The 15,923-nt window shown below is 37.9% G+C and overlaps 2 protein-coding genes across 3 annotated transcripts; one reads left to right on the plus strand and one right to left on the minus strand.

Moving 5' to 3' along the window:
- Positions 1-1,278: 1,278 nt before the first annotated feature.
- Positions 1,279-9,132, plus strand: LOC147868413 (CRC domain-containing protein TSO1-like). 2 transcript variants are annotated; one of them, XM_087319082.1, is made up of 10 exons: positions 1,279-2,619; positions 3,266-3,420; positions 3,612-4,286; positions 5,642-6,289; positions 6,376-6,453; positions 6,545-6,728; positions 6,828-6,929; positions 7,215-7,281; positions 7,368-7,530; positions 7,937-9,132. In XM_087319082.1, exons 1-10 carry the CDS (start codon positions 2,572-2,574, stop codon positions 8,766-8,768), a joined length of 2,952 nt encoding a protein of 983 aa, XP_087175208.1. In that variant the 5' UTR covers positions 1,279-2,571; the 3' UTR covers positions 8,769-9,132. The 2 variants fall into 2 exon arrangements, with proteins under 2 accessions (XP_087175208.1, XP_087175207.1); XM_087319081.1 differs by having other exon boundaries at positions 1,280-2,619; positions 6,819-6,929.
- A 245-nt stretch (positions 9,133-9,377) lies between these two features.
- Positions 9,378-14,449, minus strand: EIF3K (eukaryotic translation initiation factor 3K). The gene is made up of 9 exons (XM_087318954.1): positions 14,293-14,449; positions 14,109-14,165; positions 12,642-12,692; positions 12,464-12,526; positions 12,330-12,380; positions 11,522-11,588; positions 11,357-11,439; positions 11,159-11,254; positions 9,378-9,707 (listed from the first exon to the last, which is right to left on the minus strand). Exons 1-9 carry the CDS (start codon positions 14,383-14,385, stop codon positions 9,600-9,602), a joined length of 669 nt encoding a protein of 222 aa, XP_087175080.1. The 5' UTR covers positions 14,386-14,449; the 3' UTR covers positions 9,378-9,599.
- Between the last annotated feature and the right edge of the window lie 1,474 nt (positions 14,450-15,923).

A 15,923-nucleotide genomic window follows, 5' to 3' on the forward strand; every position in this document is an offset into this window, starting at 1 on the left:
TGGTAGGTTGAGGTGTGGAAGGCATTGAAATGGATGGTTGGTTCGGGACATGGTAGAGTCTCTCGATGTATGTGTGCCAAATATTGGGATCCTCGATGGGTGTTTGTGGTCTCGGTTCTCGTAGTCTCTTCCATGTAAGGGCACAATCCCTACTCATGAACATATGGTAGAGTTCCCAATATTGAGATGTTTCCCAAGCTCGTCTTTTACGTTGTGTCATCTTGCGCATCTCTTTGCGAGCCTATACTGAGGAAATAGTACCACTAAGTCGCGACACCTTAAGTTGTCTATACAACTCTCTACAATCCTCATCATACCACTTGTTCTGTGGCATAGACCCTATTCTACTATGATTGGAACCTTTCGTGCATGGGAAGCTCCTAGTTGCTGCTGAGTGAAGGATGTGTGAGTTCTGTAGTGAGGTTCTCTAAAGGCAAGGAAGAATCAAAAGAGGAGAGATGGGCTAGTACATGTCGAGAGTAGATGTCAGCGAGCTCATGCGTGAAATGTATTATGGTGTGATGGGTTGGTTGACTAGAGTTGGTGGCGTGGGAGATGTCACATTTTAGCTCAAAGTATAGGAAGTTATGGTTTGCACCAATGGGGCATGGGGCCACTTGGAAGGAGTTAACCATGTGGGTAGCTTTGGTGCGTCCTAACAAACAAACAAACAACAAGAAGAAGAAGAAGAAAAAGAAGAAGGAAGGAAGAGAAGGAATGGGATGGGGGCCGTTTTTGTCGTCCATGGCTTAGGGTGCGAAATTAGTAGCCCTTTCCTTTATTTTCCCTTTGTCCGCTTTCACACTTAGCCCCCCCCCCCCCCCCTCCAAATCTCTCTCTCTCTCTCTCTCTCTCTCTCTCTCACAGAAGTGGCCGGGCTCAGAAGAGCTCACATGTTTCCCACATGGAGGAGGGGGGGCTAAGTGTGAAAGCGGACAAAGGGGAAATAAAGGAAAGGGCTACTAATTTCGCACCCTAAGCCATGGACGACAAAAGCGGCCCCCATCCCATTCCTTCTCTTCCTTCTTCTTTTTCTTCTTCTTCTTCCTGTTGTTTGTTTGTTTGTTTGTTTCCCGCGCTCTTCTTTCTTCATTAATTTACTTTCCCTCGCTCCATCTCTCTCTCTCTCTCTCTCTCTCTCTCTGTAACTCAGAAAATACCTTCTTCTTCTTCTTCTTCGTCGTCGTCGTCTCCTTTCCCTTCTCTTCTTTCTCTTCTACTGTAGCTGATTCTGCTTCCACTTCATCGCCGTAGCAACGTCTTCTCTCTCTCTCTCTCTCTCTCTCTCTCTCTCTCTATGACATTTCTCAGTCTCTAAAGCTCCCCCCCTTTCCTCGCCTTCTTCTTCGTCTTTCTTCTTTTCCCCACAATTTGCTCCTTCCTCTCACACTTTTCTATCTGCTCAGCAACACCATCCAAACTTGTCCGGGATCACCTAACAGTCTTCTTCTTCTCCTTCATCGCCATCGCCATCGCCATCAGCATTTTCATCATCCTTCCTTTTCTTCTTCTTCTTCTTCTTCTTCTTCTTCTTCTTTGTCTTTAACCTCATGGTCACAGCATACCTGCTGTTAACAAGATCCGCTTCATATTCTTATTTCCTTGAAAAACATACTACCCCTGCGGTGCTTGAATGTTAGATTTCACAGTAATGCGCTTCAAAGGAAATCTTAAACATTACTGACAGGTCACATCAACTTTTTTCGACCTACGCAAATCTTCCATTCTTTCTTTCGTATATCCCTACACTAAGAATTTTCACTGCTATAGACTGTCATTGTTGAAGACTTACAGAATTTGCGTTCAGGAGCTTACATGCTCTGCTGAAATCAAGAACCGAAAGTTTTTGTCCGGCTTTTCCCGGAGTGCGCAACTATTGTGAAAGATCTGAAGAGCCGCAGTATCCTTAGCTTATCTATGTTAGAGAACAGTCAAGAAACAACAAAATTATCCTACCTTCTTCCGGATTTACTGATTTACTGGAATTTCGTGAAAGATCTGCCGGATAATAGAAATTTGGCGTTTTTTATTTGCTAAATCGACAGGAAATAAGACTTCTGCCTGGCATTCTCTTCTCTCCAACCTCATAATTAAATATCTACTTAATTAACTTTCCCGAACTTCGTTGATTTGCTATATCAGTCTGGAAAACGACGATTTGCATGTTACATTCTTTCCAGTTCACTGGCATTGTGAAAAATATACAGAATCAGTTTTTTGGGATTCTTTTCCTCAACTTGCCAGTGAACCTTCACATTCTTTGATCTCTACCGTCATCGTGAATGATAAGCAAATTTTAGAGTTTCTGACCACATTTGTTTTGGAGAACCATCAAGGCACAACGTTTTCTTCCTAAAATGGTTCTATCGTTCTGATTCAAAACCAGAGTTTCTGAGCTTCGCTTAATACCAAATTCTCATCAGAAAACGAATATATCTGCCTCATATTCTTTCCGAGGGCACTGGCATTCTGAAAGGTCTGTAAAATAGGTGTTTACAGAGATTCTTTGTTTTGGAGGTCTTCGGGAAACTATGCTCGTTGTTTGTAGCGTTTTCCGAATTTAGCAAGATCATGGAATCACCGGAAAGAAATCCCCACACCTCGGATTGTGAACCTCAGGTACTTAATATTTTTCCCACAATGATTTGACGTGTTTCTTTCTTTCTTTTTCTTTAAACATGTTCCATCGTCTAGATCATTAAAAAGTGTTTTTCTTATCATATTTTGCATTTTTCGGTGAGCTTATTTTCTAGATCCAGAACTCTCTCTTCTGAAAAAACATAGCAGATTGTTTTAACAAGAATGTTGCTTCCAGTTTGTAAGAAATTTATACAATGCTGTTGTCTTTTAACGCCGCTTGAATATGTTTTCTGAAAAGAATGCGTGCTATATAGTTTTGGCACGAATGTTGCTTTTAACATGTGAGAAATCTCGGCATTGCTTTCATTGCTGCGCTATTTCCCATAGCAAGGTAATGGTTTCTGAAAATAAGGTTTACAATATAATGTTCACCAGATTGTTTTGTTTTAATATTATGGTCTATTAGTATTCTAGCTGGCTTTATCTATCCTGGTAAGAAAATTCATTATATAGGTTTAACTAGAATGTCGCTTAGAATTTATAAGAAACTCAATGAAATGCTGTTGTGTTTGTGAAATTTCTATTTGCGAGGTTATCTGTGTATAAAGAAAAGCTATTGTATAATTTAGTAAGGTTGTGATTCAAATTTCCTACAAATTAATTAAGTACTGCTGTATTCCTGCAGGGATCACCCACGTTCAGCTTTTTGTGTACTCTTTCCCCTATCAAGCCTGTGAAATCAGCACGTTTGGCACAAACATACTCAGAAATTAATTTTCCATCTGCTGTTTCTTATAATGCTCCTAAAGTGGAACAAGAAGATTCAGCATCTTTGACAAAGTGAGTCGGATATGCAAATGAGATATGCATCACATAGTCAATCTTTTGGTTTAACGGGGCTTAAAATCTACATTTTGGTTTAAAATACCTCAATCAAGTAGAAGGAAGTTTTTTATGGGCTAATTATCATTTCATTCTAATAATTTTCAATAGTTTTGATAACACATTTGAATTGTAAATTTTGTGCCCAGGGATCATTGCAGAAACACTCCAAGAACCACACAAGTGACTAAGTTAAAACAAATAACCTTCTCAGGAGGACTCAAAAGTCCTAAAAGGGATAATAAGATACATGAGCATGAAGAGAAAACCTCAAAGACGCCTGTGAAACTAAGTTCCATGTCAAATAAGGGCAACCGTGAATGCAATGAGTTAGATAACTCAGAGAATTTAGTGACAGTCGATACTGTTACTGAAGATGTGGTCAATCCTACAGCTTGTTGCAGATCGGAAATTGATACTGGCTTAATGGGCAAAGATATAGTGTTAGAGCACTCTAGAGTGCTATGCAACACAATCTGTTTATCTTCTGCCAACAGTGGGGATTGCAAGAAACTTCTTGATTTCAGTCGAGAGGTCTCTGAGCTTGAATTTATGATGTTTGGTGAGTGTGATAAGCATAGTCAACAAATGTGTGTGACTGAAAACGAAGCTCAGGTATTATCTCCCACTCTACTTGGACTGTCGATCGAGGAAGTTGAAGAGTATATTGCTTCACTCAAAGAAGTTGTGAAAGAGGAGCAAGAGAAAAAAGAAACAGGCTGTTCCAGCGAGGTGATAAGCAATAGCGATGGTGAAAATAATAATTTTGCCGATGCTTTAGTGGACGAAGATAACCAAAACCCATCCACTGCAGTCAGGGTAAGCTTTAAAGATTTTTTAACACGTTGTGTTTGTTAGTTGGGCTCGATCTTACTTTTTAATTTTGTATGTCGTTTTTATAGACTTTGCCATAAAATATCCATACATTGAAACCGTAGGACCAATGAAATTATGCCTCACAACATGTTCGATCCACAAGATGGATCCCGGCTGTCTATGCTAGAGGGTATTACACTAAGCATTTTCATAAAAACTTCACTTCCACATTTTTGGTTCTCAAAATAACCGGGATGTGATTTAGACTCCCCAATCCATAAGGGGTAGAAGAAAACAAAAGTCTAATTTTCAAGCCAACGCAAACCCTCTCTCGAGGCAGAATGCTTTATTGATAAGCTATTTCTTGATTATATATGTTTTCTCGATTGATTATTTATTGAATGCGGTGGTATATTCGTTCTGTGTGAAATATGAGTTTTGGTTATTTGGTGAATACGCCATCAGTGCAATATTTTCTCCCCTAAGTTGGAGTCTTTGGGTTTAGGGTTTAGGGTTTAGGGGTAGAAGAAAACAAAAATCTAATTTTCAAGCCAACGCAAACCCTCTCTCGAGGCAGAATGCTTTATTGATAAGCTATTTCTTGATTATATATGTTTTCTCGATTGATTGTTTATTGAATGCGGTGGTATATTCGTTCTGTGTGAAATATGAGTTTTGGTTATTTGGTGAATACGCCATCAGTGCAATATTTTCTCCCCTAAGTTGGAGTCTTTGGGTTTAGGGTTTAGGGTTTAGGGGTAGAAGAAAACAAAAATCTAATTTTCAAGCCAACGCAAACCCTCTCTCGAGGCAGAATGCTTTATTGATAAGCTATTTCTTGATTATATATGTTTTCTCGATTGATTGTTTATTGAATGCGGTGGTATATTCGTTCTGTGTGAAATATGAGTTTTGGTTATTTGGTGAATACGCCATCAGTGCAATATTTTCTCCCCTAAGTTGGAGTCTTTGGAATCCCTCACCAACTAGCACATAATGCTGCAAAAATAACCCACGTTTCATGGGTCATCCTAGCATGACCAAAATAACATGTGCCACTTTGACATCATGCACATACCATGGGGCATTTATGTGTACATGCTTTTAATTAGCAGCTTCATGCTATAGAAATGTTTGGTCTATGCATTTCCCCATGTTCATTACTTCAGTTTTACATTCTCACCGTTTTAGAGAGTTCATCGTCTAGATCAGCTTGACATCATTTTATTGTTGATGTATTTGCTCAGGGCACATGTAAACTTTTGGTTGTTCTAGAGATTACATCGTCTTTCTCATCTGTACATTATTAAATTGTTATTGATCTATTTATTCATGAAACATATCAATCATGAAATTAGGTAACTGGACCACTTCAGCGGGGTGTTCGAAGGCGGTGCCTAGACTTTGATGTGAAAACGGAGTCAGATATGGTGTCACTTTCAAACACGTCTCAGGATACTATGATTTCATACGCTGAAAAACCAGACACATCAGTTCTTGTATTGAAAGAACGAACTGCAACTCGTGTTGTGGGTAGTAGTGTTGTTGTGCCATGTGGTATAGGTCTACATTTGAATAGCCTCACTCGCAGCATTACATTTCCACAAGCACGGCAAAGCAATGAGCGTGGTTGTAGCTCAAGTCCTTTGACAAAGAGAGAAAATGTTATGCAAGAACTGGGCTTAGCTGAGTTTAATAGAAACAATGCTTCGAATGAAGGATCGGGAGAAGAATTTCAGAAGGCTTCAAGAATTGATTTTGCTGAGGAAGCAAAGATAGGTAATTATGACAGGGAACCAGAATGCTCTGACCAAATTGTGAACTCATCAAAGTCTATCACTTGCTCTAGGAATGGGGTTAAGCAACTACAAGATGATCAATCGAGCCGTCTTGGTAAGAGGCCTTGTCCACTTGGTCGTAAGAGAGTGTCATTGCCCGGTTTGCTCAAGGATGTAGAAGCACCTGAAGATCTGTCTAACCAGACCCCTCCTAGTCCATTAAGAAAGAAAAGGTAATGAAAATAAAGTTAACGAGAGTAGCTTCCCTTATTTATGGATTCTTAACTCCCTGTTTAAATTTTCTGATGTCCCAATATAGGAAGACGTCAACTACGTCAGAAAAATCTGGAGATGGTTGCAAACGATGTACTTGTAAAAAATCGAAGTGTCTAAAGCTGTGAGTCTTTATCCTTTCTCCCGTATTTTCTGATGCAAGCTATTTATGATCACTTTATGCATGTATTCTAATTGTTTCCCTAGGTGTACAGTTATTGTGAATGCTTCGCCGCAGGAGTCTACTGTGGGGATTCATGTTCATGCCAAGGTTGCTTCAATAAGCCAGAATACGAAAAGACAGTCATGGAGGCAAGAGAGGTGATTGAATCAAGGAACCCTCTTGCATTTGCGCCAAAAATAGTACGAACAACGGAAGCATCTCCTATCATAAACAAGGTAAGCCATTGACAGAGTTATAGTTAAGATATCACACTTAATCAGGTGTACTGTGTGATATGGTTCCTGATTAAGAATGTATATTGACATTTGCAACAGAAGGAAGGTGGCCATGGAACTCCTGCACATGTTGGAAGGCACAAACGTGGCTGTAACTGCAAACGGTCTCATTGTCTCAAAAAGTATTGCGAGTGCTACCAGGTTTGTTCTACAGTTCAATGAATATCGTCAATAATATCTGAGTGGAGAAGAATAGCTATTGCCCGAACACTCTCAAACTCCCACCTAATTTTAACCCTACTGGTGTTGTGGAAGTGAGAAAGAGTCATAGATTAGTTTACACTAAATTATCCATTTTTACTCATGGATTAACTCCCTCTATAAGCTTAATGTAATTAACAACCGATCTCTAAGATATGGGTAAATGGTCCCCTCAATTTAACATGTCCGTCTAAACCTAACATTTCAAGTTCTGATCTCTTTCAGGCGGGCGTTGCTTGCACTGATGCATGTAGGTGTGAATGCTGTGAGAATACCTTTGGCAAAAAATCGGGTATGAGCTAAACATCCATTAATCATATAATATCAAATCATTGAGATCATTTTTAATGGGTAAATGCTGAAGCTATATCATTACAGGTGCTGAAGGCATTGAAGAGAAGGAGATTCAACTGGATGTATTGCTTGATGAAACCGTTGCAGATCATATTGATGCTTCGGATCTTTGTGACCAAAACTATGGGCCATCTCAACAACAAATGAACAGCATCTCTCCTCTAACCCCATCTTTTAATTATACTGGGTATTTGCTCATTCTAATGCTTGTTGATTAACATGTGAGAAAACTGGATTATAAATATGTATTCACCTCTTCATATACCAAAAAACTCATTATTGGTTATCACATCTGACTAAGTCTGGCTAACCGAAGACTTCTTTAGCATATCGTGGACAGAAATGGGGAAGCCCTAGCAACAATTCTGAAACTTAGTAGGAAACCTCCTTGCCCAAGCTATTGATGCCATAAAATCTCATTAATTTTGTCTCTTTTCATATATCTAGGTTTTCATTTTGATTCTATCTGAAACTTAGTAGAAAACCTCCTTGTCCAAGCTATTGATGCTATAAAATCTTATTAATTTTGTCTCTTTTCATATCTCTAGGTTTTCATTTTGATTCTATCGTGAATATGCATTGTCATAATGCAGGCAAACCAGATCTACGGTCCATTCGAGATCTGCAAGCAAAAGATGTCTCGCATCTTCTGAAGAACAAATACTCTCACCTCTGAGTTCTCTTTCGACCACAATAATTTCTAGGTCACCTTCAAGGATACTCCGGTCATGTAGCAAGGGAGGGCAGAGGAGCTCTCCTTGTGTGAATCTAACAGTGACAACACCCCAAGGAAAGTCACCAATATCTACTCCAAGAATACTAAGGATTGGCAACAGATGGGATGATATTTGTACTGTTACTCCTTTGCCGAAACCTCCTTCTAGACCAACAGCTGGAGCATCCATTTCTGTTATAGATGGAATAGAATCTTCATCCATTAACGGAAGATCTCAGCATTGTCTCTCTGATTGCAAAACACCTGCTGAAACCCACGACCTAAATGTACCCACAACTCCAGTGTTTTCCTCTCCGGCCTCTCGCGTAGACATGAACTCTTCTTGCTTCAGATCAGAACCAGGGGTTGATCATCAGCTTCTGGATTGGATTGACGATGATCACGATGTTGAGAATAATTCCTGTACTCCTGAGTTTTTGAGAGATACAGAAGTGGGAGTGCCACCGGTATGCTTACTCAATTCCAGCTCGCCTAAGCATAAGAGGGTCTCACCACCACACTTCCAAGATATAAGAGATCAGCAAACCCATGCAATGATGAATCATAGAGGGAGATCATCTAACAATTGTATAAGGAGTGGGAGAAAATTCATTCTGCAATCTATACCTACATTGTTGCCAGTCTCTCCATATCCTGTTGATCAAACGCCTGTGATTAATGCAGAATGTAGGGATGAAGGAGATCCCTAAAACTTGGACTTCCAATAAAGAAGTGATAGCAGATTTATTAACGGAACAGCCATCAGGGGCACTTTCCTGAATATTAAATTCTTTGCTCATTAGAGTTACATAGAAGCTTGAAGCAACAGTTTCTCTATTTAATGCTTTTCATGCTTTTCACGAAGCATTGTTTGATTTGAAAAACTGAACGTGATGGACATCTATATAGCATGCGGACAACTTATAACCTTCACTGGCCTGGATTGGAAATGAGATGAGATCTGCTTAGAGCTTCGGTTGCTACATGATTCTTATTTGTGTATGAATCAAAGAATATGTATAACGAAGAAGCTTGACATAATTTTGTAATTGACCATCTAATTTATGTTGTATGTTCTAAGATTTATTCATTCAGCAGAAATATCTAATTGTTTAATTCATTTGTCTACATGATCCATTTGTTTAACTCATTTAAATCGATCTAACCTGGTAGAACCACTTATGTTTTTTATGATCCAGTAGAGGCTTCATCAGTTTAAACATGACCCTCGCCTACTTGAAACAGCTCTAACCGAACTATTTCACTTGACAAAGTTGTTCTCAAACAATGCCTTTTGACATTAAGGTAGAGGCAGCAGCAACAAAATAACAAATTTTCTTTAAAGGGGAGTGGTAATCATTAATAAGAATTTACTGTTCACAAATAGTATGTGCCTATGACATCAACTCTTCACTCAATCTGGAATATCCATATTAAGAAAACCGAATAATTCATCTGTGACAAAACTTCTGCATTTACTTCCTCTAGTTTGCTCCAAGCTAGTACATTACTAACATGAAATCCTGCCGTCTTCCACAATCCTACGTCAAAACAGTAAAGAGCTTTGCAACATGTTCCAGGGGAATGCTGTCAGCTGTGTTTCTCTTCATTTCTGGATGATTATGATCATTGGGAGGAAGAACAATAACCTGCACGAATTATTTAAACTCTCTCTCTCTCTCTCTCTCTCTCTCTCTCTCTCTCTCGGTGATTTTGGAGCATGCCTAGCAAGTAAAGCCATAGTATAAGCTGATGATATTGTGCTGATGCATCCAAATGCATTAACTTCATTTTTTATGGACAAGGTTTGTTCATAAACATAGGGCGCATATACAATTCCAAGAGCCATGAACTAAATTGTGCCTATTTGATACAGAACTCATTGACTCTTCACTATGGAGTAGAATCCTAAAGAACCGAGTCTATTGAGATACCTTTAGTCTTAATTTAATGACTGCCCACATGAGAGGGAGCAAAGAATTGATGCCCCATTATATAATCCGAGCAAAAATAGAAGGGGCCCCAATAATCCTTGAGGCATTATTGAAATTAATGATCAATATCCAATGGCTTTGGGAACTGCCTAAAGGAAGGTACTCAAGATTGGCACTTACATCATCAAATTAATCATCCAAGCTAATGGGGATATAGCACATTGTATAATCATAAATCGCTACCCCAATTAGCTTGGATTATCCCTATCTAAAAATTAGCAAAGCAGAAAAGAATAGATTTGGATAACAGAAGAACATAGATCAGCCCCACATCTCTTGGTAGGAAGATGACCCACTATTCTTGTCATTGATAGATAAAGGCCCAGACACTCTTGGGAGGAAGACAACCCCGTGGACCATTTGATCTTACCGCCATTGATAGATAAAGGCCATTATTTCTCACCATCACAATGCTTCCCTCACTGTGGAGAACTCTCCATTTGAATCAACCTATGGTAGAGACCTTCCGAATACAGAAATTTCAAGCTGACTTGAGAGCTATACAGGCATAATGACAAGATTCTTTGGTCACATTTTATCTTATTTATTTATTTACTTAGTTACCTTTACTGACTCTTTTTACTTGGTTACATTTATTTTGGTTTGTTCTGGAAGACAAAGACAACATTTTAAGATGTAATTCTTATGTTAATTAATTAAGTTAGTGCCATAAAAAGAGTGCATGTCCATCTACACATGTACACCAACATGTTTTGGGTGTCCCTAGGTAGGATAATTGAACTCAGAACCTAACAGTACTAATTGTGGTTCAAACCCACTCTTTTATGATCTCCATGTATGTTTTGTGATCTTCACAGGAAAATTGTGGAAGATTTTGTTTGGTCCAATGACATTAATCAACTTCTGATCCTATTTGCATTAGGTATTTAAATTGCAAGTACAGAGTCCAGTGAGCAAAAAGCAAGCAAGTTAACAAGATTCTGCCAGGGTTATAAGTACCTTTTTCTGGATAAAAACATTTGAGGTCAGATAAATTTCTAGGAGATGTGATCAATCAGGGTTAGAGATGAGGCTCAAGGAGGTTTTGTTAGTTACCATCCCTAATAACACAAACAAGCATAGAGATCATCAATGTTTAGTAATACCTGTCCTCCACCAAGACTTTTTTCAATTAGCCATCCACTATTAGAAATCTGGTGCTCCAAAAATTTGTCCAGTGATAAGCCTTCCACATTTATAGACTGGAAACGTTTTCAAGATAAGAAATGAAGATTATCTCAAACGCCTACCAAGTTGAATCTACCATAAAAACATTTAAATCTATCACAATACTATTGATGCACCTCAGCAAGTACAGATCTTGGAAGCCTTCGGTAAGTCAAAGCCAGCACATGTAGAGCATATCTCTGAATAGATTGCTCAAATCCTGGGGGAAATCAGAAGTCAAATATGATAAAACTAAACGCCAAGAAATTGAACAAATAAGGATAAAACATTGGAGATTATACCTGGGACAACTTCTAGAATGTCACGATTTCTAGCAGCATCATCCCAAAATTCCCTGAATCGTGCAGTCTGTTGAACAAAAAAGAAATTGGGTGAACCTCCATTAAAACCATACAGGAATGCAAGGGAATGAATTTAAAAATTTAGGAGTGTGATCAGTCAGGTGAGAGGGAGAGACTTCCAAATATGATCCTGAACCTGGTGGTGTTACCTTTCAGTGATGATGTACATAGTGAGTAGAAATATTTTTCTATGAAACTGCTTAGACATATACATTAAAGTCTACATTAGGGTGGACGTTCTCAGAATCTAAATTGTCAAGAAGACTAGGAATGCAGGAAAATGAGTTTATGATTTATAAGAGTATGATCTGTCGGGCAAGTGGGGGAAACTAACAAATATGATCCTGAACCTGGTGGTTTTACCTTTCACTGATTATGTACATGTAGAACGTTTTTTCTATAAAACTATTTAGACATAAATTAAAGTTCACATCAGATTGGAGGCTCTCAAAATCTAAATAGTCGAGAAACATCCTAATGGTGTAGTTTGAAAAAAAGTACAACAACTAGGTCTATACTTCTTCATTTGGACTTGCAAATTGTCTAGATGATAACCTGAACAAAAGAAAAAAAAAACAATGCATAAATTACTGCTTTCTGCATGACTTCAACAGCAGTGTTTTTGTATTCTTTATAGATCACTTGACATTAAATATGCATTCTACATACTTCGAAACTATTTCTATCAATTAAGGTGAAGTATAATAAATACTCTTAGCATGAAAATGAAAAGGGTTCAAGGATGAACCTCCAGGAAATGAGCAAGGGTTATGAGCGTTAAGAACGGCTCCTCCATTTGCTAAGCTTGAGTTAAGTTACTGAACTGCAGTTTCTAAAATTCTATAATATAGGTCAATAATTTATTTGATGATTGAAGGATACAAGTTTCTCTGGAATCAAAAACATGCATAGGTTGAAGTCCGGTGCTGGAAGTGCCATCAGTGCCTATCATCAACCCATAAACCAAAGATCGATCATAGATGGCAAGTTAAATTGTAATTCAAAAACCAAAAATATTTTCATTTGTTCCTTTGATTTCTTGTAGGGATAGTCAAAATACCTTAACTAAAATCCTTGCAACAATTTGGACATTCATTCTGGAAGGCTCAAACTGTAACCAAATTAGAAGGAAATGAAGAAACAATCAATTCAGTGGTTGCCTAACTTTTAACATGCTCATGATTGCAAGCTTTGGCCACAACATTTGCAAACAACAGCAGCTAGCATGAAAACATGGATCACAAAGGTAGATTGAATATATTTGTCCGATATCAATATGCTAATAACCATTTAATGGAAGAGCCATATTTGAATGGAGTACATAAGTATAGTAAATCGCCACAGCATACAGAATGTAGCTCTTACCTTAATAGAGATATAGTGACCATAGTCAAGCAATTTATTCCACCACGTTTAAAACTATATATTGAAAGAAGTGTGTGATCGAACAAAAGAATCACTAAAACTACAATATCATTATATCAGAAATGCGAAACAATACAGAATAAAATATATACTTCCTCTAGATATTGGTTCTTATAAACTCTCATAGAACTGCAGGTATAGAGGTCACTGTCATAGCTGTGATGGATTCATTTATCAAGAAAATAACTGAGAGAAGTAATTTTGAAAATATTATTTCGACACGTTTTCTAGGCTTACAAGAGGTAAAATCAAGCACTGATCTTCAATAGTTGGCTGCCTCATCTAGCTTTAAACCATAAACCCTATGCTCATGACTAAAAAGAAAATATAACCACACATGCTTTATCATCAGATTAAGCAGGAGTTCTCGAATGGGATGCTCTCAAACATTGGCAGATTTTCAAATATTTGGGAAATTTGACAACATAATCATACAAAATACCAAATACTCCTACGAAAATACACTGTTAAGTTCTGGTTAGTTGAATCATGTGAAAAAAATATAACAAGAGAGATACCGAATCTCATCATAGACTTATCGAGGAAGATACCAAAGAGTCTCTTTTGTTCTGGTTGACACTAATCATATGGGAACAAAATGTAGTATAAGCAGCCAGCAGCCTTACCTGATGGAACCTTCAGAGGCATCACAGAAACAAGAAGAAGCTTACCAAATTCCCTACAAACATATAATTTTCGGCTAAATTCTTATAAATTTGTGGTATTTTCTCATAAGCTACTGTTATTTCAAGGATAGAAAGAGGAGGATGTCCACATAGCAAAGAGAAAATTCCCACAAATTGGTAACAATGAGGCCAAAAGGCTTTTCCTGAACTAAATAATTTATTGTGTTTTCTCATATTACAAAATGTATCATTTTGTGGATAAAAAAATAAACATACGCCATTGGTTAAAGAAAACTCCCGACGGAGCCAAGAGCTCTTCACGTTATAGAACCACGGAAGGCAAGAAATGAAGTTCGACTTCAACGTGAAACAATAATGATAGAAAATGAAGCAAGAAACCAATATCTGTAACTAGATACGCTCTTATTCTGCCGATTTTCTAACCAGCTGAAAACAGAAGCGCAGAAATGTCTCACCTGATAGAACCTTAAGAGGCACAAATTGGCATCCAGACTGTAGGTCTGGTGAACAACCTGGGAAATGCATCAAGAATTGATGAAGTTATGAAAAGCCACAGAGCCGAATAGGTAAAGAACCAAAGAAAAGAAGGCATATAGGCGAATGTAGAAGAGAGAGAGAAAGAGAGAAAGAAAGAAATACCTGTTCCTGAACGTATGACTCCAGATCAGGAAGAATGTCGGGATTGTAAGGATTAAGAGCCACGAGCTCTTCCATTGTAATCTGGGCAGCCATAGCTCGGTGCGTGCGTGCGTGACTGACTGACTCGCTGTATACAGGAGATGTAACAGAAAGCAAAGGGAACGAAAAACCTAATTATATTACTCTTGTGAGGAAGAAACTCCCCTCCCCCGCCTTTCTATTCTCTTTTAGAAAATTAATTATAATTAATTAACTACGAGTTAAGATAAGATTAGCATTAAGCAAGCAAGCACCGCGATCGGACATTGTATGATACAATTCGATCACTTGACTCACGAACATGGCACGTTGGCCCTTTCTAGCCTCCATTCGTACATCATCACTTTCTCCGAATCATCCCCAATTGTCCATTTGTCCTCTTTGCTCGTTCCTTGTTGATCATATTGTATAATTATCTAAAACTAACACTTCTTGTGTTGTCATCATGTCAATCACGCTACCAAATGATTCGTTAATTGGGTTGGTTTTCATTCCATTTAAGGATTGTGTTTATTTACCATTGACTTATGTTAATGAATATATGGGAGAGAGTGACAAATGAACGTTTATGGGCTTTTGACAAATGTTGTGTTTTATTTCCAAATAGGTTTAGGATGAAAGCTCTCGTTGTACACGGCTTTGTTGTTGTATTCCTTATGCCCCTCCAAAAAACAACATGGCCACCCTCTTAAGTTATGAAGTCAATGGTTTGTTCACTAGGTACAACTTTGTCCTACCTCAAGAAGTTAGCAAAACAAGAAGCTAAGATTGAAGCAACCTTTGTATATAAGCGCATAAGAGTGAATGGTAAACTACCGCGTTTATGCATAATTATTGTATGCTCAAAATTATAGCTCTTGTAAGTTGAAGTACTCATACGAAGGCTAAACTTAGAAACATGTAGTTGGTTCTAAGTTATGTGTTATTAACATTGTCGAAGGCTTGCCATTCTATTGTTTTGAATTGAATGGTACGCATCCCAATACTTACGAGACCACCACCTTTTTTCATACTCGATAACATTCTCTTATTCATGTAGAAACATGCAATCAAATGATTATTATGGGAAAACATTGGGTACGAGGTCCAGTCTCGTGTTTACAAATCCAATGTTCCATTTGTCTTTGCTGAGATCGAGCAACAATATTTGCACAAGGCGAAATGTAATATGCTCAGATAAACATGCCTTTTGAGCTAATTAGACAACAATAAATGCATGGCAATTTATGTTTTTGAACATACAGAACTACACATTTTGATTTGGGTCTTAGTACAATTGTCAATGCTACAAAAACATATGTTTGAAGCATACCACTTGTGCTTAAGAAGAACATACAAGAATAGTATGAACCATATGTGCATTCGCATTCAAGTACGTTTCGATCATTCAAGTATGGTAAACACTCCCGCAGTATGGTAGTAGGCAAATACCATACTTTTGATACTTTTGTATCCATTATTTAGTATAAGGTAATTTTTTTAAGGTAAAAGAGTGGGATTTAAAAAAAAATGTTAATATATATATGTTTTCATAACATACACATTTGTATGCAAACGTATGAAAATGAATGTTTGAGCAAAAGTTCCATAGT

This window comes from Azolla caroliniana, unplaced genomic scaffold, assembly GCF_043228905.1.
Source record: "Azolla caroliniana isolate FFs.n. ecotype wild unplaced genomic scaffold, voAzoCaro1.0.p SCAF_1, whole genome shotgun sequence".
NCBI classification, from domain to species: domain Eukaryota; kingdom Viridiplantae; phylum Streptophyta; class Polypodiopsida; order Salviniales; family Salviniaceae; genus Azolla; species Azolla caroliniana.

Coding starts and splice junctions, on each gene's coding strand:
- LOC147868413 (XM_087319081.1), top strand. CDS start 2,572: ATGGAATCACCGGAAAGAAATCCCCACACCTCGGATTGTGAACCTCAG. Junction 3,421..3,611: donor GATTCAGCATCTTTGACAAA/GTGAGTCGGATA, acceptor TTTTGTGCCCAG/GGATCATTGCAGAAACACTC. Junction 7,282..7,367: donor TACCTTTGGCAAAAAATCGG/GTATGAGCTAAA, acceptor ATATCATTACAG/GTGCTGAAGGCATTGAAGAG.
- EIF3K (XM_087318954.1), bottom strand. CDS start 14,385: ATGGCTGCCCAGATTACAATGGAAGAGCTCGTGGCTCTTAATCCTTAC. Junction 12,693..14,108: donor GCCTCTTAAGGTTCTATCAG/GTGAGACATTTC, acceptor ATTTGGTTACAG/TTTGAGCCTTCCAGAATGAA. Junction 12,381..12,463: donor TTTTGATTCCAGAGAAACTT/GTATCCTTCAAT, acceptor ACTCAAGCTTAG/CAAATGGAGGAGCCGTTCTT.